The 23,495-nt window shown below is 39.7% G+C and overlaps 1 protein-coding gene across 5 annotated transcripts in view; it reads right to left on the bottom strand.

The window, feature by feature from the left end:
• Window positions 1–11,984: 11,984 nt before the first annotated feature.
• Window positions 11,985–23,495, bottom strand: part of TGFBR3 (transforming growth factor beta receptor 3) — a 207,248-nt gene continuing 195,737 nt past the window's right edge. For 3 of the 5 annotated variants that reach the window (XM_029228505.1, XM_029228501.1, XM_029228504.1), the window contains one exon: window positions 11,985–15,405. In XM_029228505.1, coding sequence (XP_029084338.1) covers window positions 15,287–15,405 — 119 coding nt within the window. In that variant the 3' untranslated portion in view covers window positions 11,985–15,286. The remainder of the gene's footprint in view (window positions 15,406–23,495) is intronic. The other 2 variants (XM_029228503.1, XM_029228502.1) reach the window with 2 other exon arrangements.

The following is a 23,495-nucleotide window of genomic DNA, read 5'->3' as shown; positions in this document are numbered from 1 at the left end:
CTTTAAATAACTAGTTCACCAAATGATTTTAAAATAGGACTTGACTTCAAGCATCTCCTGTAGAAAAAAGAAAGAAGACTATATTTATCAAATACCTACCTATGTTCCAGTCACTGGGCTTGTCGCATTGGTCATTATTTTATTTAATCCTGATACTCCATGACTTAGTGATTTACACCAGGTGTATATCTAGTTATTACATCAGTTTGTTTATATCTTCTGAGTTTCTTTGAACTTTATAAACCATCATATTCATTCCCAATAAAAAATATAAAAATATATAGCACACTGGGGTCATTTTGTGTGGTGGCAAATAGATCTTACTCACCTTGAATGCGCTGAAGGAGGCAACTTCCATTTCTAGCTGTTGTGATACCAGACTAGCCTCCCATTGTAAACAACTCTTCAACTGGCAGAAATGTATAAAATAATTGTTCTCAGACACTAGACAGGACTGTGATCCTCAAGAGAGGAAAACAAATGAGGTAAATCCCTCAATTGCCCTACCTTTCTGCCTGGAGGCCCCTTACCCAGTGGGGTACAAGGAGGGGGCATTCAAACAGAGTACAGTCCCCTCGCTGAGCTGAGAAGACAGCAATCAGAGGTCAGGGCTACTTAAGTGAATGGAATCCGTGGGGCAAAGCACTGGAGAGGAGGGACTCTGCAGAGAAGGAACTTTAGGCATCTGCTTAGGGGTCCCCATGAAGCTATGGCTGAATGCTAAGCTGTTTTTGTCGGGGGTAGGACTCCGCAAGGCTAGGCAAAGAGCTATCAGGGAAAGAACAACCACTGGGGCGCTGTGAACTAAGCAACTACTGAAACGCAAACAGGACTGGGAGACACTAAAGTTCTGACCAGCCAGATGGGGAGATCTCACTGAACACCCCAGGCAGTCAATAGAGACCCAGGAAGGCCACACCTTAGGAGAAGGGTTAGTCTAAACTTGAGTAAAGGCTACTTTAGACCCACCCTAACAAGGCTTAAAAACAACTGTTGAAGAGACCAAGTTGATCCACAAGTAGATTAACTGCCTGCTAGAACAAAACTCACCCCTCTATTAAAGAAGACAACAAAATCCAGAATTCAGCAACATAGCATTCATAATTTACAACAGCCAATCAAAGATTATTAGACATCTGGAGAAGCAGGAAAACGTGAACCATAATGAGAAGAAAAATCAGTCAATAGAAACTGACATTCCCAATATTTTCCTTGCAATATGGTACAATACTTGCTTTTAGGAATGAGAATTTTAGTTAAATAAGAAGGTAAATGATGTTCTGTTTATTTGTTTAAAAACTGAAAAGTATGATAACCTTTAGGATTTATGCCCATCCCAAATGGAAAAAAAATAGGAAAAGAGTTTGTACTGAGAGGGGTAAACTTCATCTCTTTGAGAATCACTCTTGAATCATATGAATAATTTACAGCTTCATAGAATTATCATACTGTAAGTGGCCACAGAGTGTATCTATTTCCTTACTTGAAAGATGAGAAATCCAAAGCCCAGTGATTAGCTGTGATGTAGCAGCTGGGTAATCACTGAGCCAGAATAGCTTCCTAGGCCTATGCTTTTTCCATGCTGCTTCTAGAGCCATCTTGTTAACTTTTAAATTTCACAGTATTTATTATAGTTCTGTTATTCTGGACACTGGACATACAGCCATGAACAAATTGGATAAGGCCCCTTTCTCATGGATCTCACATTCTAGTGTGAAAGGCATACAACAAACAAGAAAACAAATAACTAAGAGTTCCAGATTGGGAGAAGTACTCAGAAGAATACAAAAGCAGAAAAACATGATAGAGAGTGATTGGGGAGAGAGAGGCGCCTAATTTGGTTTGTGTGGTCAGAAAAGTCTTCTCTAAGGAGCTCATGTGCCCTGAGGCCTGAATGATGACAAAAGAGTTAGCCATGTGAAAATCTAGAAGGAAATAATTCCAGACAGAAGGAATAGCAAGTGCAAAGTCCTTGTGGTGGGAATGAGCTTGGCATAACCATTATAACAGGGAGTAGGGAGGAGGTTAGTGATTCAGGGGTTACAGATTTGCATCCTGGACCTACTGCTGATTTACTGTACCACTTAGTTAAGTCTAGGTGACCATTAAGACTCTATCAGGCTCTGACATATTATGATTCTGTGATTTATTGAGAAAGTATGGCATGCCAGTAAAAAGTATATGCCATGCCGAAATTTAAGGAGTAAGATAATGTCCTAGGTATGGTGTAATTAGAAGAGAACGGACTTTGAAACCAGCTCACCTCACGTGGACGTGCATGTGTATAAACCACATGTTCTTGGGCAACTTCTTTGGAGGCTTATTAGAGTCTCAGCTTTATTGATAAAAGTGAACATAATGCTAACTAGCTCAGAGTGACCAGAAGGATGAAATGACATGTATAATAAAACCTAGCCCAGTGTTTGGCACATGTTGGTATCAAAACAAACAAACAAGAAAAAAACATGTTATTTTCAATCTTCTTTCTAGGGAATATGTCAGGCGATGCACATTGTAAAGGCATGTGAAGATGCCTGGAGAGAGGATGAAAGGATTCATTCATCACACAATCTGTCTGACGTGCCTACTACGTGCCAGGTCCTATTTTAAGCTCTGGGGATAGTGTGATGGGCAAGACAGACCTGTTTCTCTTGGAGCTTCCATTCTGGATGGGGAGAGACTGACGATAAACAAACTAAAACAAACAAAAAATACTGGTGAGAAATAAGAGCTTCGCAAAGAATTAAGCCTGAATGATGTGATAGAGCAGAATTGGGTGTCTACAGTAGACCGTGGTCCAGGAAAGACTTTCCCATCAATACTTCAGCAGAGCTCTGAGTAATAAGGAGGAGACAACTGTGCAATGATCCAGGGAACAGCATTCCAGGCAGAGGGACAGCAAATTTAAAGGCCTTCAGGCAAGAAAGAGATCACAGAACATCGCGGCTGGAGCGTAACAGGTGGGAAGGAGATTTATATTAGCTGAGGTCAGATGTGAGGTCAGATCCCTAGGGCTTTAAATACCAAGATGATCACAGATAAAGATCTAATCTCCCTAATGTATAAAGAATTCTTAGAAATTGAGAAGGTAAAGGACAACAACCCAATAGAAAAACAGGTAAAAAACAGAACAGACAGTTCACAGAAAGAGAAAAATAACTGATCTATATACATATAAAAAAGTTCACAATTTCATTCATCATAAGAAAAATGCAAATTAAAATTACATTGAGATACCATTTTTTATCCACCAGATTGGCAAAAATACCAAAGTTGGATAATGCGCGCAACTTGTGCAGCTGTAAGAAAATAGGTATTGTTGATAGAAGTGTAAAATGGTGCAACTTCAATAGAATACAATTTGGTAATATTTATTAGAAATATAAATGCATTTACTCTTTGGCCTGGTAATCCTACTTCTGGGACTTTATCCTTGAGATTTGCCTGCACACAAACCAAAAAACCTGCATATGAAGCTACTCAGTGCAGCTTGTTTGTAACAGCAAGAGATAGAAACAAACCAAGTGTGCACTGAAAGGGGCAGGTTAAATAGATCATGGTATATTCCCATTGTAGAACGCAATATGGCTATTTAAAAAAAAAAAAAAAGAATGAGGAACTCCCTGATGTTCTGATATGGAAACAAAATATATTAGGTGAGAAAAGCAAAAATCAGAGCATGTGTAGTGTGCTACCATTGTGTAATAAAGAAGAAAATAAGAAGCAATTCCTACTTGCTTGCATTTCCTTTAAGAAACAGGACAAACTTGTAAAAGTTTGGTTACCTATGGGGAGAATAGAATATCATTTACATTTTCAAATCATATAAATTGTATTTTTATTCAAAAATGTAAAAATAAAAAGTTAAAGACAAAAATGAGTAAGTAAGAAAACGTACTGATTGAGCTAAGAAAAAAAATAAAGGAATTTGGAACTTTTTCTAAGTGTGATAGGAAAAATTTGGAATTTAAGTGTGATGGGAAGTCGTAGAGCTTTAAACAGGGGCATATTTTGAAGAGAGCACTCCAGCAGTCAAGTGGGGAACAAACTGTAGTGAGACAAGAAGGATGCAGAAGTCTAAGAGATGTGTTAGTTTATGTTCCAGGACAGGATGACTTAGACCAGGATGAGGTGGTGCAGTTGGGGAGAAGCAGAATATGGTTTGGAAGTAAAGTCAACAAGACTTGCTGCTGATAGATAGGCTGTGAGGGGTGGGAGAAAATAAGAGTTTTGTGCCCTGAGCACAGGTAGCATGGTGATGCTACTAGAGCTCGGAAAGTGATAAAATAACTCACAGATGGGGCAGCTCATAAGGTTCCATGGAGAAGGTTGAGTAACAGCAGAACTATGAAGGATGTTAGGATCAGAGGAGATGGTGAGAAGGCCATGCAGATGGATAGGAGGGAATGGAGCAGGCCAGGGGCACAGGACAGGGGGCAAGGGGGCACAGGGCAGGGGGATGGGTCACTCTCCTAACAGTTGCTTCTGGTTTTTCTCCATTGCAGCTCAGCTCAGACTCAAGGGCATTAAATGACTTGAAACCAAATCCTCCGTTTCCATTACATGCTTCTTTTAACTGCTTCCTACTCTTCCTGTGACTGTTTCCTTGCAGTAACTGAAGAGTTCCTATCACACACATTGGCATTCTGAGAAATATACTAAAAGGGGAAAATCAGCCAGTCAAAATGGGGACTCTCTGGTTGGGCTTAAGATTTGTCGATTTTTCCTTTGCTGGCACAATAACTGAATTAACTTCTCTTGGAATGTAATTGTAAACTGTTAACTGTAATGAAACAGTGAAGAATGGTGGATTTCCCTGGAGTCCAGGTTAGACACTCCAACAGATGCTTCTACTTTGAAACCTAATTGATAGGCTAAGAAGATTTTTGTTTTCACCTCTCCATTCCATTTAAGAAAAAGATTTAATAACTAGATTCCTCAATGGAGAGACTCCCCTGCAGATTGTGTACTTATCTTGAAAGACTAGTGACCCCAGAAGTTTGTGTTTCTGAAGAATATACTTGAAGCTCTGGTTTCCAGTTTTGGGGGTTGATTGTTATTATCTGGGGTGGGTTTTAACACCAACAATGCAGTTTTCTCTCTTCCTACCCTTCCCCTCCACCAAACAGAATCCATGTGTTTTTCCCCTTTTAAAGTTCAGTATTATTTCAACACTCTCGTCAAGTGCACTGTGTTCTTTGCAGGAACTATGTCATACGCAGTTTATGAACCAGGACGAGCAACAGATCGGCAAAAACTGCTCCACCCAAGTTACTTATGAAGACTTTCAGCTCTGGATCTTGGGTTGGTCAAGTGGAAGGAACCCAGTTGGTTTTTAAAGCTGAGAAATTCTTGTTCTCCTTGCCCATCCTTCTTGTACAGATGGTGTGCTACGGTCTGTAAAAGAATGATCAGTTCTGGGGCTTCTGAGCAGAAAAAAATATTGAGAACATGTTAATTTTTTTAAAAATGAGGAAAATGTTTGAGATACAAGCGTGTGTGTGTGTGTGTGTGTGTGTCTGTGTACACACGTGCGTGCTCACGACCCTTATCTCTCTTGAAGTCAAGGTAGAGTTAACTTCAGTCATGTAGTTCTACTTTTGAAAGTTTTTTGTTTCTTTTTTAATGAAATCTCAGAGGCAATAAATGGAGAAGGTCATTAAAAATCAATTCAAGCTGTGATCTTCTGCAGAAGGGGAGGTGATGTCATATGACCTTTAAGGGTGAAATAAAATCTACATAAAGTGCAGTGTTCAGTTCCTCCAAAAGAGCTGAGATTGAAATTTAGACACGAAGGCAGAAAATAGGCAAAAACTCAAACCGTAGATTATCGATGACATCTATAAAGCTTAAAGCAGCCACTTGCCCATTTTCAAACATACTGTGTTAGGGAAGAGCAATGCTATAGGTTTGGCTTGCTTTGACACAAAAAAAGATGTGTGCATTTTCCTTGAAATTGGCATTTGGTAATATTTCTTCACTTTACAGAATTATTGTAACATTCACAGTGGCTGGAAGAAACCAACACTTTATAAATGACGTTTGATTAGCTAATATTAATTTTTCTATAAACATTTATGTGGAAGGACAAAGAGGAGGAGGAATAGTAAATCATCATGCAAATCATCGATTTCTATCTTAGCTCAGGCTGCTACAACAACTACCATAGAATAAATGGCTTAAAAAACAGACATTTATTTCTCACAGTTCTGGAAGCTGGAAGCCCAAGATCAAGGCACTGGCAGATCTGGTGTCTGGTGACAGCCTGCTTCCTGGTTGGTAGATGGCTGTCTTCACATTGTATCCTCACATGACAGAGAGAGGAAGCAAGCTCTCTCCTGTCTCTCTTATATAGGCACTAATTCCAACGTGAGGGCTCCACCCTCGTGACCTAATTATCTTCAAAGGCCCCTTTTCCAAATAGCATCACACTGGGGATTAGGGCTTCAACTTATGAATTGTGGGAAGGCACAACCGCTCAGTCCCTGGCATTTCACTCAGCACCCCCGCACCCCATCATGTCCTTCTCACATGCCAAATACATTCTACCCATTCCAACAGCCCCCAAAGTCTCAACCTCATTCCAGCATTGCCTTTAACGTCCAAAGTCTCATCTAAATACCACCTGATAACAGTGAGAATCGAGGTAGGTACAATTCATCCTCAGGCAGCTTCCTCTCCAGCTGTGAACCTGTAAAGCCAAACAAGTTGTGTGCTTCCAAAATACAATAGTGGGACAGGCATAGGGTAGACATTTTGAAGGGCAGCAGAACATGCCACCCCAAGATATGACTGTAGGAGTTTAGGAGTCATACTACCCCAAAATATGCAGCTTTGGTATATTGACTATTTTGAGCTGTAGGAACTTGAAAAACGGCAAATACGGGGAAAAGCTTACTCTGCACCCCCCCTTATCTGCCTGAAGACAGATCCTCCAAAAGGACCTCAATTGTCATAAATCTTCTCCCCAGGAGTTTTATCAACCAGGGGAGATTGATTGACTCATCACAGTAGAGGAGAATAGAACATCAATCTTAACCATTGTCACAAACTCATCTGTTCATCTATTTATCTTTCCTAAAAATTAGTTAATTATTTTGCTCCCCTAAAAGGCCTACTTCCCCCTCTTCTTTCCCTAAGACGGTATCTAATTCTGAATTCTAAGGCTGCCTGCTTGCACTACTCATTTTTCCCTGGGTGTCTCCCATGTATATATAAGGCATACATGTTAATAAACTTCTGTTTATTTTTCTTTTGTTAATACATCTTTTATTAGAGGTCTCAGCTAAGAACTTAGAAGGGTAGAGGGAACATTTTTTTTCCTCCCCCACAATTCTCATTCCAAAGAGGAAAAATAAGAAAAAAGGAAGGCATGACAGGACCCAAGCAAGTCCAAAACCTAACAAAACAAGTTCCATGTGATCTTAAGGACCAACACAATCCTCTTTGGCTTGATTTTCTGTTCCAGACCCAGCGGGGTGGCGACATCATGCCCACAGAAAGTTTAGGGTAGACCTAACATTAATCGACTTTTTCTTTTTCAGACAACTTTTCCTCTAAATGTTTTAAAGGATGGGGGAAAAAAATCAGATCCGTTTTTTTACAATGAAAATGGGACAACCTATAGCTCTTATTTTTGGTCTTGGATTTATAACCATTTTGGGGTCATGGAATCCTTTAAGAATCAAGTGAAAACTGTGACTAGTTATCATATGTTAAGGTCCCAATGAATTAGATCTCTTTGTGAACGCTCTAACTGTTTGAGAAATCTATTTAACTATTCCTGTGCTAATATCATACTATTTTTATTTTAAGATTTTGTGCTAAATTCTAGTATCTGCTAAGGCCAAATCACAGTGACCATTCTTTTTCAAAATCTTAATTCAGTGAGAAATAGATGAACTTTTAAATAAATGGTTCTGGTAGAAGTGAATAATCATCTGGAAGAAAACAAAAATAGACCCCTAGCCTCATGCCATCACAAAAATATGGAATAAAGATCTAAATTTGAAAAACAAATTAATAAAACTATTAGTATATGCCTAGAGTTAGAGAGACACTAAGCAAGACGGGAAACCCAGAACCCAAGAAGGAAAGGTAGACATATTCAACTACATAAAAATTAAACATTTTATCTTGGCAATATCTGTTATAAACAGAATGAAAGAAAAAACCATGGTGGATTAGAAAAAAAATATTTGTCATACATGACATGTGACATATAATGCCACTAATATGGAAAGTATTAAGAAAAATACAACTCAGTAGAAAAGCAGGCAAAGGAAATAGAAATGTACAGAAGAACATGGAAAAAGCCAATAATTTATAACAACTTAAAACTCACTGGTTATGAGGATAATATGAAGTCAACTAAGGAGATACAATTTTTCATCCTTCAGCCTGGCAAAATTTAAAACGCAATGCTGGTAACAATAATAGTAGATGACATTTATTAAGTGATTAGTATATGCTAAACACTTTATGTGGATTATCTCATTTAATGTTCATGACAATGCTAAGAAGTAAATTTTTTTAAATTAAGGAAATAGTTCAGCTAGCAAATCGCAGAGCCAAGATTCAAACCTAGACAGTCTGGGAGCCCAAGCTCTGTGTCGACATGCCCCGTTCTGATGGGGAGGCCTGTGGCATTGTGATTTGTTACAACCTTTAGAAAAAGTAATGTGGTAATAGATATTAATATTAAAAAACTCATTCCTTTTGACCTGCCGCCCCCCCCAAAATAAAAGAGCCACTGTGATTCTGGCACTATCCATTATCAATTCTTTGACTACTTGGTAGAAGTTAGCTTAGCAGCTTTTTTTTTTTTTTAATGTTCTGTTTCGTTGTAAGTAGATTTTAATCCCTGATTTTCTTAATGATTGAAGATGTATTTTCAATTTCTGTTGCTTCTTGAATTGGTTTTGGAAAATTGTATTTTTCCAGGAAATCATCTGTGCCATTTACTGAGCTTTTGTCTCCCAGATCCCAATCTTCCCTTCTCTACCTGCCTGATGATGCTGGTGCTGGGACTCTGCAAACCACCCCCAATTACACCTGCTGACAATCACCAGTCCCAGGGATGCAATTCTTCCTACATTTATTAACTCTGTGTTACCTCAGTGTCCTCTCTTCACCTTTTCAGCCATCCAACACCTGCTTAACCAACTCCTGATATTGATTTCTCTTTGCTGAAATACCCAGTGTGACTTCTGTTCATCCAATAGGACCCTAACTGATATATTATCCATGTTGTCTAAGTTTTCAAATTTATTAGAAGAAAATTATTTATGGTGATCCCTTATTTATTAAAATCTCTGTAGTATCTGTTGATTTGTCCTTTTTCATTCCTAATGCATGCATTTATTTTTACTTAATTTTTGTCTATTTCTGGTAGTCTTTTAAAATACTAATTAGTTTTTGGCATTTTTCCTAATTTGCTATATTGAATACTCTTTCAACCTTTCATTGCTTCCCAATATAAGCATTTTACAGCTATAAATTTCTCATAAATTACTACTTTAGCTGCATGTACGAATTTAGTATTTTAATTCTTCAAGTCTATATATTTTCTGATTTCTATTATAAGTACTCCTTTGAACCAGGAATACGTGTTTTAAAATTTCCAAATATATTGAGTGTTTAAAAATTATTTTCTTATTGATCTCTAAATTACTTGCATTATGGATAAAGAACTTGATCAGTATGATTAAGTTCTATGATATTTGTTGAGAATTCCACTATGGTCTATTAATGGTCAATTTTTATAAATATTCTATATGTACAAAATTCTCATATTTGGGGTCACAGATTCTATGTGTATGCCCAGTAGATCAAGCTTAACTTCATTGTTCAAATCTTCCATATCCAAATTTTTTTTATTTATTCGCTTCTGAGAATGATATATTAGTCTCCTAAGGTGATGATGAATTTGTCAGTTTCTCTTTGTGATTCTGTCACTTTTTTTCCTTTAAAGTACTAGGACATTCAAGGATGTTACAAGGATGTTAACTGCAGTAGAGTATCTTGGCAAAACCCTTCTAAATGTTCATCAGTAGTAAATTGGCTGAATTCATTACATGAAATACTATATAGCCACTAAAAAGCATGAATTTGTTCTATATGTACTAACTAAAGGCAGGTCCATGTTAAGTGAAAAAGGCACGTTTCGGAGTATGTATACAGTGTAAACCAAAAGAATTTCCTCTATTTGTGAACATGTATCAATATGTTTGCCTTAGAAAAAAGGCAGTCAGGGAAGTGAGTAGAGGGGGTGGGAAGAGCATTAACAAATAACTTTGTTTCATTTCACCTCCTTTAATGGCCACCTTTTACTTTGGCAATTTATGGAAAGTCTAGTGCAAAAGTGATGATCAGCGCTCGTGAAGCTTGATAGGAAGATATGCCACGAGAAAGAAGCAAGTCACAAATGTTATAATGTGATCTTATTTATTGTAGTGACATTTACATGTTGATATGAACATTAAGGAAATGTCTGGGAACACATTCACTAACTCAGTATTATTATCTCTAAATTTGAGGACTGTGGAGGCTTTTTCATTGTTACATGTCTATTGTTTGCATTCATTTTATACATATACATTAACTGTTTGCAAAAACAAATATTTTTTATTCAGTGTAACTACAAAAGCGCTATGGACACTTTCAAGAAAGAAACTCAAAACTAGAAAAAAAGTCCAGACACATTAATGCAAAAATTTACATGCAATTTCAGGTAGTTAATAGACACTCTGAAGCTCATTTATGGATCAGCTAGGTTTCTGCTCCAGTAGATACAAAGAGAGTTTAACAGCAGAAAAATTGGTTGACCTGCCAATTTCTCCCTTTTTCCTCCGAGCGAGGAGCTGGCTCCAGGGCACAATCTGGGTACTGGACATTGGCTGGACTCTTATCTGTAACGAGGACTCCACCTTCGCTGGAGTGAGATGCTGCTTAAGCCTCTCACACTGCTCTTGCTGTGTGGACACCTGCCTGTGTGAGGTGTGAGCATGGGCCACTGGCCTTGTTACATTTTTGGGTCTGTTTCTAACCATCTAGATCACTAATTCTCAAAAGGGGAGGAGAGGCAAGGATATGAGAGAGCAGTTTGTAAACACATATTCAATGTTATAATTTCATCTCTGATAGTAAAAGCTATTCTTTTCATAATATAAATGTGTCTGGTGGGAGATATGCCACATAGAACTTTAGTTCCAGAGAGGTGAGAGAAGTAGCTGGGAAAGTAAGCAGATTATTCTCTTTGAACCATGCTTAGGAGGCTGAACTTTATTCTGAAGGCAAATAGAGGAACTACTTAAAGGCTTTAAGCTGGAAGGTGACATGACTTGAGGCTGTTCAGGACTCCTTTGGCTGCGCGGTGGAGAGAGAGTTGGAGGGGAGCAGGCTGGGAAGTGGGCTTGTGCAGTGATTCAGTTTAAGAGATAACAGGCCTTGGATTCCGGGTAACAGCAGGAGGAGAAGAAATAAGTGCATGGTTTGGAGAAAGAGATACTCGAAAGATAGAATAAACTTGGATTTATTCATTTGGGGGTGTGAGAACCAAAAAGGAGTCCAGAGACATTCCCAGGTTTCTGGCTTTAGCAGCTGGTAGATGGTGATGGCGTATTGATAGAGAATGCTAGAACCAGGACTGAGGTGTTTGGAGGGATTGGAAATAGTAGGTCCAAAATACGTATTATTTCTCACTCCGTGCCTCTAGGAGATTGACAGAAAGCCCCTGAGCGGATTCCAGGGCTGACCCCCACTTCCAGGTCTCCTGCCATGTTTTTCTGAGAAGAGTAGCAGCTCCTGCATGCCCACTCCGGTCTGTCTACCCCCCCACCTCTGCTCTGTGAGCCTTCGCCCTTCCCCTCCCTCCTCCTCATGAGCACAGTAGTAGCGGAAGATAAATTTAGGAGAAAGGCACAATGAACAAGGGTTATATCAGCCTGAGGGGAGAATTTAATGATGACCAAACAAGACACGTATTAATAATTGATATATATCTTTTTATTATGCACAGATAAAGGACTTAAAACTGTGGTTATCAAAACTATACATCTAAGCATGGTCATAAGATTGACGACATACTGAACAGAGAAAAGAGTACAACAGGGGTGCTCAAACTGGCCACAGGGATTTTCAGGGTACTCTTTTTACCCTCATAGATGATGAAAAACAGCAACAAAATCAGGCTCATTCAGGAGAAACCAGAAGAGAGAAGTATTGTATTTGGAAACTGATAATAGTCCTTTTCAGAAAAACATCTGTCAGTTTCATGAACAACCCCCAGCCAAAACAAACAGGAAAAAAAAATCACACGCAGGAGTCACCCAACAAAATGTGCTCTGTTAACACAATCAGCAGTACAACCATCACTCAAATCATGAGGTAGTTACAGTACAAAAAAACCGGCACGCAGGTGCACACCCCCTCACACACTCACAAGCACGCCCACAACAGAACACACACAGGAAACGGGTTTACAATCTCATTACAGACAAGGAAAAGACCTTTTGTTTTGTTTAGAAAATGCTATAGAAACAGCTTACTCAGAAGGAATCTGACTTTCCAAATACAGAGCAACGGGCTGGTACACACCACACGGTGAAAAGCTATAGGGTATTACACAATCTGCCTTCGAGTTTAGGGCATTTCAACAACAGCTTTAGCATCAAATAAATAAAACAAAATGGCCTCTGCAAAGGAAGGGTGTAACCTGCAGAAGTAACTGAAGACTTTGCAGATAGAGGAATTTAACTGGAATATAAAAACAGTTTTAAAGAAACTTGTAGGATGTATTATAAAGTAGAGCTTATACTTTGTATTAAAACTGTGAAATATGAAGCAACTGGAAATGCTGTAACAGGAAGCCAGGGAGAAAACACAATTTTTAAAAAATGTTCACTTTTTAGAAACATTTCAGAAATACTTAATGATGTTCACTCTGCAATTAACACAGGATTGGGTTTCATCAACATGAATTTCTTGATCTGAATAATACTCCTGGATAGTAAGACCCAAACAAATAAAAGTTGATTTCTTCTCCTCTTTCTTTTAAAATCTTTTGGTTTGCACCCATAAATTTGTAAATTAATTTTAAATTATTTATAAAATCATCGGCAATGTAGCATCTCTCTCAAAAATATACATTTAAATATATTACAAAAGGTTTTAACCCTGTCCATCTAAGAATTGGACCTTTTAATACCTCTTAATAGTTAATCATCTTTTTAACAGGATGGATAGGGATTTTTAAAAAGCAAAGAACTGATCAAAAGAATTCACAGTAACTGAAATTAAACATTTCATATGGAGTAACTTAAATTTATCTAAAACACTTAAATATATCTTTATACACAGATTTTTGTAGTAAAATATAGCTATAAGTGACTTAAAGACTCTAGTCTTCTTTGAAGACATCTTTAAACTTTTTTATACATAGAATATGCTAAAACAATACATTCTGCTGAAGGTCAGGCAAAGCGCATTATTTTCAAACACAGGTAGCATAATCCAGGTCCTCCACTCATACCTTTATGTTAAAAAAAGTTAACTGAAGGCAGAAGTTTTTCTAACCTCCTATCTTCATTTGTCTGTGAAAATCTGCAAAATTATCAATATAGATAGCCTGGAAATCTTAGCCCACAATCTGTTTTGATTAAAATCATCCTGATTGAATGTCTATAACTATCAAATCAATCAGAGCATGACTCCATGATGGGTTAACGATTGTCAATCTCTACCTATTTGCCTTGTAGACACTGCCCTCAGGTCTCTGGTGACATCAACATTTCCTACTTAAGATTCCATTCACAGAGAACCAGGCACAAATTCCTTATTTTAAGAGCAGTTAGATTTGCTTATGAATAGTTTGGGGGTAGAATCTAGCCTGTTCTATTTGTAGACTTCTGAGTTGTTTGGGAGAATTCTGGAAACAGAATAATATTTATTTGCAATGAAGTTACCTTCAGGAGTAAATGATTTGGCATGGACATTTTCCTCCGGCATCTTTTTTTAACATAGAGGTATCAGTTGAGCTTATTTTAGCTGCAAAGTGGTATCATATTATTCCATTTTAATAAAATTCACCTCAAATTCTTTTTGAGTTTTGGGGGTATACTGAAGGCAAGAGAACTAAAGCAATCCAAATGAGTGTCTTTTTCTGTATCTCATCAGTTTCTTGGCAGAACTGGTGACACTGTTCAGATAACCAACAGTCTGCCATACATTTGCATCTTACAAGAGCTTGGCGTTTACAAAAGGGTCTAGTGAAAAGGTTGACATGTTTTGCATGGAAACACTAATTCTCTCAAATATATTTAAGAATAAGTTCCAACTCTGAAGGTGTAGGACATTTTAAAAATGGGAATGAATTTTCTCTTCTTAAACTGAAAAAAACGAATGTGCCAAATGACGTATTATATACTTGTACTGCTACATATATCACTGTGCAAATTCCTCCTCAACTTTACAACCGAATTTTGCCCCCATTTACACATTGATGTAATAGAACACATTGTCATAAATGGGCACAAATCTTCAGTCTCAGATTTTGGCCATTTTCAATTTCTATATGCCTATAAAGAAATGCAAAATTTACATTAAGACATTTTTGCAGTTGGTGTGTGAATGTGGGGAGAAGGAGGAAGCTGATAAGGAAATCAGCACTGGTTTTGGCCCAGGGCACAAGAAAGGAATGTTGCCTTGAGGTGTGTCAGGATGCAGTCCGTGAGGGCAGCACCCATCAAGCCGACACAGCAGTCCCCACAAGTGTGGCAGCAAGGTGAGAAGTGTGCATCCAGAAGGTGCAAATTAGAAATGGAGGAACACACTGAGAAAGTCTCGAAGCATTTCTGTTGTTTTACATCTTGGTTCAGTTATAAAAGAATCTTTGGCCACATCTACTCACTGGTTCTACTATCTGGCTATTATCCTTTTACCAACCCTTTGCGTCTGGGTAAAACGCAGGGCTCCAAATTACAGATGTTCTTACCTGGACAAAGCAGCATTTTAAAAACTGGCATGTGTTTCACATTGAAAACCCCCAAGCCTGTGAGGGGCTGGTGGAGAAGGCCACCACCTTAGCTTTCTCACATGAATCTAGTGTGTTACAGAAGCCCAGGGGTCACATTTATATTAGCCCTGGGTGGGGGGTGAACACAACAGGTGATCGCTATATTGAAATTCACTCTCTTTACCAGGGACCCACAATCTAGCCTCCCGAGAGTCTGGAATCTGGGCCCAGGGGTGGGCTCCCAGTCCTGCCCTTGGCGGTGGGTGGGGCAGGCTAGGCTGTGCTGCTGCTGGAGCAGGGCGTGCTCTGCGTGCTACCGATGCTGTGCGCAGCGCTGCTGTTTTCCGAGGCTGGTGGGGAGGTGGGGACCTGCTGCCTTCCTGCAGTCTCTCCTGCAGTTAATGAAGAAAAGGGGTGAGGAGAGATGCATGTTACACATGTGCACTTCTGAAAAGACCTTTTTCTCAGTTTTTGTTTTATCTTATTTAGTTATTTTTTTAACATCTTTTTTGGAGTATAATTGCTTTACAATGGTGTCCTAGTTTCTGCTGTATAACAATGAAAAGCCCATTTTCTCTGATGTTCTTCTCATCCACGGGCAGAAGCAACTAGACCAAAAGGCCTTGTACCATAAGGCTGTTCTGCTTGTGGGTATTTTATTTTGCTTTTAAAGCCTCTTGCATGGGGAAAAGAGAACTGATTTCAAGCAGACTGACAGTTAATAGGGGCAAAGACCCCTGATAGTTGAGGACGAATGCCCAGGATTTCAATGCCTGCAACCTTTGAAGACCACCATCATCTGTACTGTGTGATCCAACTGACTAGCACCTGTATTCAGGAAACACCTCCTCTCATAAAAGTATCGTAGGGTTCGGAGAGTGAGACCTTTAAACTGTAATAAGAGAATCTTGGCAATTTGGAGGCCTTTTTCTGAATACCCCTGGTCGAAACAGGGGTAGTGACGGCTAGGTTTCGCCCTAGCTACAGCGGAGAGAGCACCGTGCACGGAGCACATGACCCGCCTGAGAAATGGAGGTATAGGAGGAGCCTGCTCCCAGAAACACCTTTTGAAGAAGGGGCTTAGCTGTTGCACAAGGGGACTGTGGTTGCCAGGCAACAGCCCCTCCACTGGGAGGTTTACTGCAGGGTGCAGCTGAGCACATCAAGCACCCCACTTTTCATCACACACCCCACTGTATTTCAGCAAAGCCCATACCTCACGCCAAGTGCGCAGGGCTGTGGGGAGGCGGGGGATCCTTGGGTCACACAGATGGTCTGCATTTAGCACTGCAAAAGGCTCTAGAGCTGTCTTTTCTTCAACAAAACTGGCCTCAGGGCAGCCCTCAAACAATGGCTCCAGGTAGGGAAAAGTGATCAAGGCTCTCTGATGACAAACACTGCATTTTCTTCGAAAAGTCAAAGCATCAACTTAGTACACTTCTGGTCAGCGATCTCCCCACTCCAATGTGGGAAGCCCCAGAGGGCCAGGTCTGTTTATGAATGAGCCTCCTCTTTCCTGTCAGGCAGAAATACACAGCACTCTGCAGTTGATAAGCAACCCTCTGGCCTCTTCCTTAAAACAAAACACACCAGCAAAGGCTCTGCCCTCCAAGCACAGGAACTTAGTCCGTTACTTCCATTCCCCTTTTGGGGCCCCTCAAAAGCCTCTGCCAAAACAGCAGTTCTACAAAATGTAGAAGCAGCTCATGCCTCTGGGTCTGGTTACAGCTTTCCCTGTCACCCATTATGAACCACACGGCTACAACACACATTCTGGCCTCAACCTCAGGGCCTTGCATATGCTTGTTGCATATTTGGCCCTTGCTGTATTTCCTCTGATTATCTATTCTTCTGGGATTGGTGGGATGGAGAGGGGAGAGCAGGTCAATATTCCTCAGAGGCAGAGAAACAATGTAGTTTTCACTCTTCTTTTTTTTGGCAATCTATATTTTGGACCCTTTCCAGCATTACCCTCTACCCTTCATGTGTGCATTTAGTTAAAGGTGGGGAAGTTTGCCTCAATGACAGTGACTTTCTGCCAGAAATCCACTTTCCCCAGAGTGGGAACTTTATTTCTAAAAGGAAATTAAATCTGTTAACTATTCTGAATTATGTCTACCCCCTCCCACCCCCAAAAAACCCCAAATCCTCCAGAGACTAGAACAACTCGTGATATACTTTAAAAATTCAGCCCCCTTACAACCCACATGTTGAAACATACCCAGCTGGATTCTCAGGTTATCAATTAGCAGGACTAAAGTGGCTGTATGTGAGGCACATTTTAAAAATATCTTTTCCCCATTTCAATAAAGGATCCGTCAGAAAAGCAGGAAGTAAGTCAATACCCCACCTCCCTGTTTTGGCTCACCTGGGTTTCGTTCGTTCAGCCTGATAGCAGCTAAAGTAAGATGGCTTTGGCTGTTCTATCGACAGTGCACAGGTTTGTCTCATCCCAAACGTGACATGTGCTTGATTATTCACATTCAGGAAAAGTGCCAGTACTACTCCCTGCCCAGGAAGTCTGAATATTTGCTTTCCGATGTTTATTTGCCAAATATAATTTGTTGTCATGTCAGTTTATTTTAATCATTGCCCATTAAAAGGGTCTTTCAACTTCCAGAGTTTTGGAAACTCTTGCGCTGCTAATACAAAACACCGTCCAAAATGAAACCCCAAGCAAAACAAAACAAAGAAGTCCCCTATACTCAAGACTACAGGATACATTTCACCAGGGTGGACAAGTCAACTTAACCTAATAATCTGCTGGCTTTGAGAAAACAGTGTGCCAAGGAGTACCTTTTGGAAATGTTGAAAACGGCTTCTTTAGACTACCCCTTCTAGCTCTGTGTCTATTTTCACATGTGAGATGTGAGATTTCTCAGTATAACCAAGTTGTTAAAAACTTTTACCTTTGGAAAAACTTTTACCTTTGGAGAAATCAAGAAAAGTTTTCTCATTGTCAGATGCAAGTGGCACTACAGAAAAATTCACCATGAGAAAGGAAGTTGAATGCGCAGATGTTCCTGCTTAAAAAGCCAGCAGAGTCCCTTAGGTTTTCTAAGATGGGTTCTTTGGTTTTCTGCTCTCTATCACAGTGACCTCTGATTTCTTGGAGCACTGAGTTTCTCTAAAATATCCCTTGGGTGACAAATACAACTGGCCTACTTCTGGAGAAGATGGATGGTCAGGGAGGACTGCAGGGCTATGCAGAGCAGGCGCACTTAGAGAATGCAAGTTCAAGGAAGGCTCCCTGCTCATAAATATCAAACTTGGCCATCAGAAGAAATGTGTTCAGTCTTCATGCTTTGCTCCTAAAATCTGAAACCACCGAGGAAGAGATATTTGAGAAGGAGAGTGAGTAGGGGAAAGAGGCATCTGGCACACAGGATACTCAGGAGGAAGGTGTGTTAGGACAAGGATTCATTCCACCCGGCTCAGTGTGAGTTGGTGGTATAATGGTGAGCATGGCTGCCTTCCATTCCACCCGGCTCACATATTAGCCTGTGGCTGAGCTTAGATATTGCCAGAGATGCTTTTAAGAAAAAAAAAAAACCCACATAGGGCTTCCCTGGTGGCGCAGTGGTTGAAAGTCTGCCTGCTGATGCAGGGGACGCGGGTTCGTGCCCCGGTCCGGGAAGATCCCACATGCCACAGAGCGGCTGGGCCCGCGAGCCATGGCCGCTGGGCCTGCGTGTCCGGAGCCTGTGCTCCGCAACGGGAGAGGCCACAACAGTGAGAGGCCCGCGTACCGCAAAAAAAAAAAAAAAAAACCCACATATTTTAAGGGATAACCTATTTCCTTTCTTTAGCTTGGCATGGAGCTGTCCAGATCCGATTTCCTGCCACCTCTTTGGCAGTCTACTTTACAACTGGATTCTTATCTCTTAAATCTTTCACCATGGCAGGTCCTGGGGAAGAAACTTAATCTAAAGATGTGAATAACATGGAGAAGCTCTACGGGGAAACAACAACAGAAGAATTTTAAAGAAAGGTGAGAGGAATCTCAATTATTTAGCCCAAAGCAGACAGTTTGCAAATATTGCCCACAGAGGATTATTACAAAGAGGAGCAGACAGGTGTACTGCTCCCTGGAGAGCAGTACATGAGGAAATGGGTTTAAATGGCAGTGACAGAGATTTAGGTCACATAGCAGGGAACTTCCTGATTATGAGGATTGGTTAGTTATAGCGGGAATTTATGGAATTTCTTTCTTGAGAGATATTTAAGCATTAGATTGAAAACCATATGCCTGGGGGTGACTTAGACCTAATATTACTTGATGCTGCAGAGAAAACAAAGATATTTTCCTCAAGGCCTATGTGTTGGTTGCAATTTTGTACCAATTATTGTCTCTTGATATCCTAATTATAATTATTTCACAAGCTCACTCCAATAAGGAGAGTGAACTAGACCACCTTTAGTTTAGAGAAGCTTTCAGTCACTATTCATCATTTTCAAAAATTGTCCCTCCTCACTTTTCAAGCTAAAGGACTTTCCTGTTGTAGGCAAAACTCTGCAGGAGGGGTGAATTAGATGTTGTTATAAGTTATGGAGAAAGGTTCCAAGGCAGGAAGTAAAATCTTTCAAAATATTCTGCCTCCCACTTTCTTTCTATATTCCCGCAATATGGCCAACCTGTTCGCACCTGCACTTTGGTTTTCTGTAGGCATCTTACTTTAACTTAACCTGAGCACTTGGGTGAAAAGAGTGGATCCTGCCCTCTCTCCAGGCATACCAGGGTTCCCATCTGTCCCACCTGCATCTTTCTGATCCCTGGGAGTTAGTCTCTTGTCTCCTACTTAGTCCCACTTTAGCTGATCTTCTTGCTGTTTCTTTCTTCACCTGGACTAAACTGGGGAGCTTGGAGAAACTTCAGATGTCTGAAAGCATTTGAAGCCTCTAGAGATGCTCCTAATTAAAAGGAGCATCCTAATTACCTGACTCAGGTGGACCTGGGTTTGTGCTTGACTTCTGCTTTAAGAACATACAGTGTGTTCAACTCAGGATCGTTGAACAGAAGCCCGAGGGATTGGGACAGGCACACCTAATTCAACACCTCAGCATTTTACTTTGTTCTGTGAAACACAGTGTTCCTTCCACACTTAGATTTTTTTCTGCCTGCACATATGAGCAACCTTACATTTTTTGGAGGACTTTGGAGTTCAGAAAACTTTTCACTTGCATTTGTTTAAATACTCTCACCTTCATAACCCTGTGAAGTACAGATCATCTCTGTGTTTACTAAAGAGAAATATGGTTCATATTCTTGGCTCAGGTAACAAGATTAGCAGTTGAACAAACTAGTGCTTCAAGTCCAATTTCTGACAATAGCCCACACTTAAGGTGGTACAGATACACATAGAAGGTGGCCTCCCTCCCACTTTTCCCCTCTTCTTTCTCTTCTTCCTCTTCTTATTATCATCAAACTTTGAGTGCATCCGGTTCAGGGACCACAAAGGCAAGTTAAAGTAAAGATAAATTATAACAACATCTAAACCACCCCCTCCTACAGTTTTGCCCACAAAAGGTAGGTCTTTTTTTTTTGGCGAATGGGGAGTGGTAGTTTTTGAAACTGATGAAAAGGGATTGAAAACTTCCCTAAACTAAAGGTAGTCTAGTTTACTCTTCTCACAGGAGGGAGCTTATGAAATTCAAATATCAAGAATCAAGATATTAATTGGTACAAAACTGCAAGTCATAAGCTTAGAGGAAAAACCTTACCAAAATGACAATTTACAGATTTTTAAAAGGCATAAACCTATAAGAAGAAAGAAAACCTACAAGAAGAAGAAAGAAAACAGGAGTGGAGACAATAGCAATAAAATATTGGAAGCTAATGAGGAAATGGGTGAGTAGTAACTGACTTAGCAGATTCAAGTCAAGACTTAGGTGGAACCTAAGCCACCAGTAGGAAAGGCTGAGAAACAGCCAAGTAGTAACACAGAACTCCTCAAAAACTCAGGAAATGGTGGCATCAGGTACCCCTAGACAAGAGGGTGAACATGGGGCTGTAAGAAGTTGGGTTGGCTAAACTTCTGTTTGAGAAGCAATAACATTTCTCTAAATCCCCTTCTTTACTCCATGGTGCTGGGACCCTGCCCTTCCTCATCTGGGAGGAAGACAACAAGTTTACTCTCTAAAGAGGATGAAACTAGGGTTCCGGGAATGACCAACACCAGCACAATTGAGGGTAGAGAACCACAATTACAGAGGAGAATTAAATTAATGTCTACATGTTGAATGTTGTGACACCCAGAATGCTGACAGCCAGAACTACAACCTCCAGGAAGGAAACAGGAAAACCTGTTTCATTGAAAACCTGATAAGCTCAAGAGGAAAGATCCAAAGATGAGATACCAGGAGTTCCTCAGTAAAAGGCTTAGCCAGATTACCCTAAGGGAAGTTCAAAATCAATATGTTCTATCCACAAGCTCAGAACTTCCCTATTCTTAAATAACTCTATATTAATATTCTCAGAGAGATAAGACATTGCACCCATAAGATAAGAGTAGGATATATTTTTTTAATTCATAGGAAATACTTCTTGGAATTAACAAATGTGAAGGCAGTATTAAAAATGCAATAAGAAACCGAAAGATAAAGATGAAGAAATCGCCTAGAAAATAAAGAAAGGAAAAAGATGGAAAACAGAAAAGGAAAATTAGAGCATGATTCAAGAAGTTCAACTTTCAAATAAAATTATTTCTAGAATGAGAGAACAAAAAAAACAGGGGCAAGAAAAAATAAATAATTCTAAAAAATCTCAACAATGAAGGACATAGTTTCTAGACTGAAAGGGCTCAATTAATGCCCAGCATAATGAATGAAAATATACCTAAATCAAGCACGATTATTGTAAAATTTCTTCCAGAGAGAAAAAACAGCTCAGGAATCTGAATGGCTTTGCATTTCCCCAAAGCAGTCTTCAGAGGTAAAACTCAATGAGGAGTGCTTTCAAAATTCTGAAGAAAGTTGTAACCTAAAATTCTATACCTTGCCAAACTATCTACCAAGTGTTTGTATAAAATGAGGATATCTGCAGACATGCATGGTGCAAAAAACATTTACCTCTTATGTTCCCTTTAAACCAAGAAGGGGGAAGACAAGATCCATGACACAGGACATCCACAACTCAAAAGTACTGAGGAAAATGAATCAGTAGAATATCTGATGTCTGAATGTGTAAGTGTAAGAGGAGACTGAGACAACTGGCAGAGTCAACTGATGAATTAGTGATAATTATATACAAAACCAAGGTAATGTGGGGGTGGAGAGAGAGACAATTATTAATTCTAGGGAAAATTAGAAGTCATGCAGGAGAAGCAACACTATTATACTACATGGCTAAAGTGTGGTTAGTATTTAGGCTGTCATAATAACGCAAACATTAATTCTGACCTAACCAAAATGTCAGTATAATTCTATTTGGAGGATGGTGGGGACAAGGGGGACAAAAAAGGCATGAATATATAATTGGCACACAGGGCTGAAAGAGAACTAAATTTTCATTTTCCATAGTAAGAGGTCGACGGAAAAGACCTAAAATTTTTGTCAAGAAGTGGCAACATATTCATGTTATTTAGAGATATGGATTGATGTCCAAGAGAATCAGCTAAGAGTCAAAAATGGTGCTCTGAGGAGACAGAAAAGGGAGTGGGGCAGTAGGGGACTCATGTTTTTCATAACAAGAACTATTTACACAACTTACAGAACTATTTCAGCCTTTAAACTATGTGCATGTTGTGATAAAGCGTAAAAGTTTTACTAAAAATTAAAAATAAATGCTTTTGCTCCTCTCCTCAAAAAATTAATAGATATAATATTACACATGACTTTTGGGATCTTCATGAGTCAGGTTAGGGACCATGACCTAGCTAGGCTCCCAGGAGTATGAAGATTCTATGGCTCCATTCCAGCACCATTTCCACCCTGACTGCCCCTCCTCTCTGCACCATCTTAGTGGAGAATGTAAATATTAGAAATGGAGTTTTCCAAACAGAGTGAATATAGCCCTAAGGAAGTATCCCTTATTGTGCCCAAAGTTGTCATATGATAAAGCAGGGACCCAGCTTTTTTGGACTAACACACATTGCAGGTGTGTACGTAGATCTCCACAATTGAAACCTGTGACTTGGTTCTGCACCCTGAGCTGCAGATGGAATGGACAGCACAACAGGAGTTGTCTAAATTAAGGATCATTTTAGCCATAGAGGCAGATGCTGCCTGAACCCCCAAATATACCATATAAGGTCTGAGTTCCACAGCTTAGATTATTGTGGAAACTGAATGGACTGAGTCAGTGTTTGTATAGACACCTCTTCCCATTGGCCACTGCATTATGACCTTCTCTTTTTATCTAAACTTGCTGCTAGCTGACCCAGGTAAGAAACTGAGGGGCTTCTGGATAGGAAACTACCATTTAGTCCTAAAGTGAGCCTTTTTCTTCCTTGCATGACACTGGTATTCCTTATGAGCAATCTTT

This window comes from Monodon monoceros, unplaced genomic scaffold (assembly GCF_005190385.1).
Source record: "Monodon monoceros isolate NGI ecotype Baffin Bay Population unplaced genomic scaffold, NGI_Narwhal_1 Super_Scaffold_18, whole genome shotgun sequence".
Lineage (NCBI taxonomy): Eukaryota > Metazoa > Chordata > Mammalia > Artiodactyla > Monodontidae > Monodon > Monodon monoceros.
The sequence above is the reverse complement of the archived record's forward strand: the minus strand, read 5'-3'. Positions and strand labels throughout refer to the sequence as shown.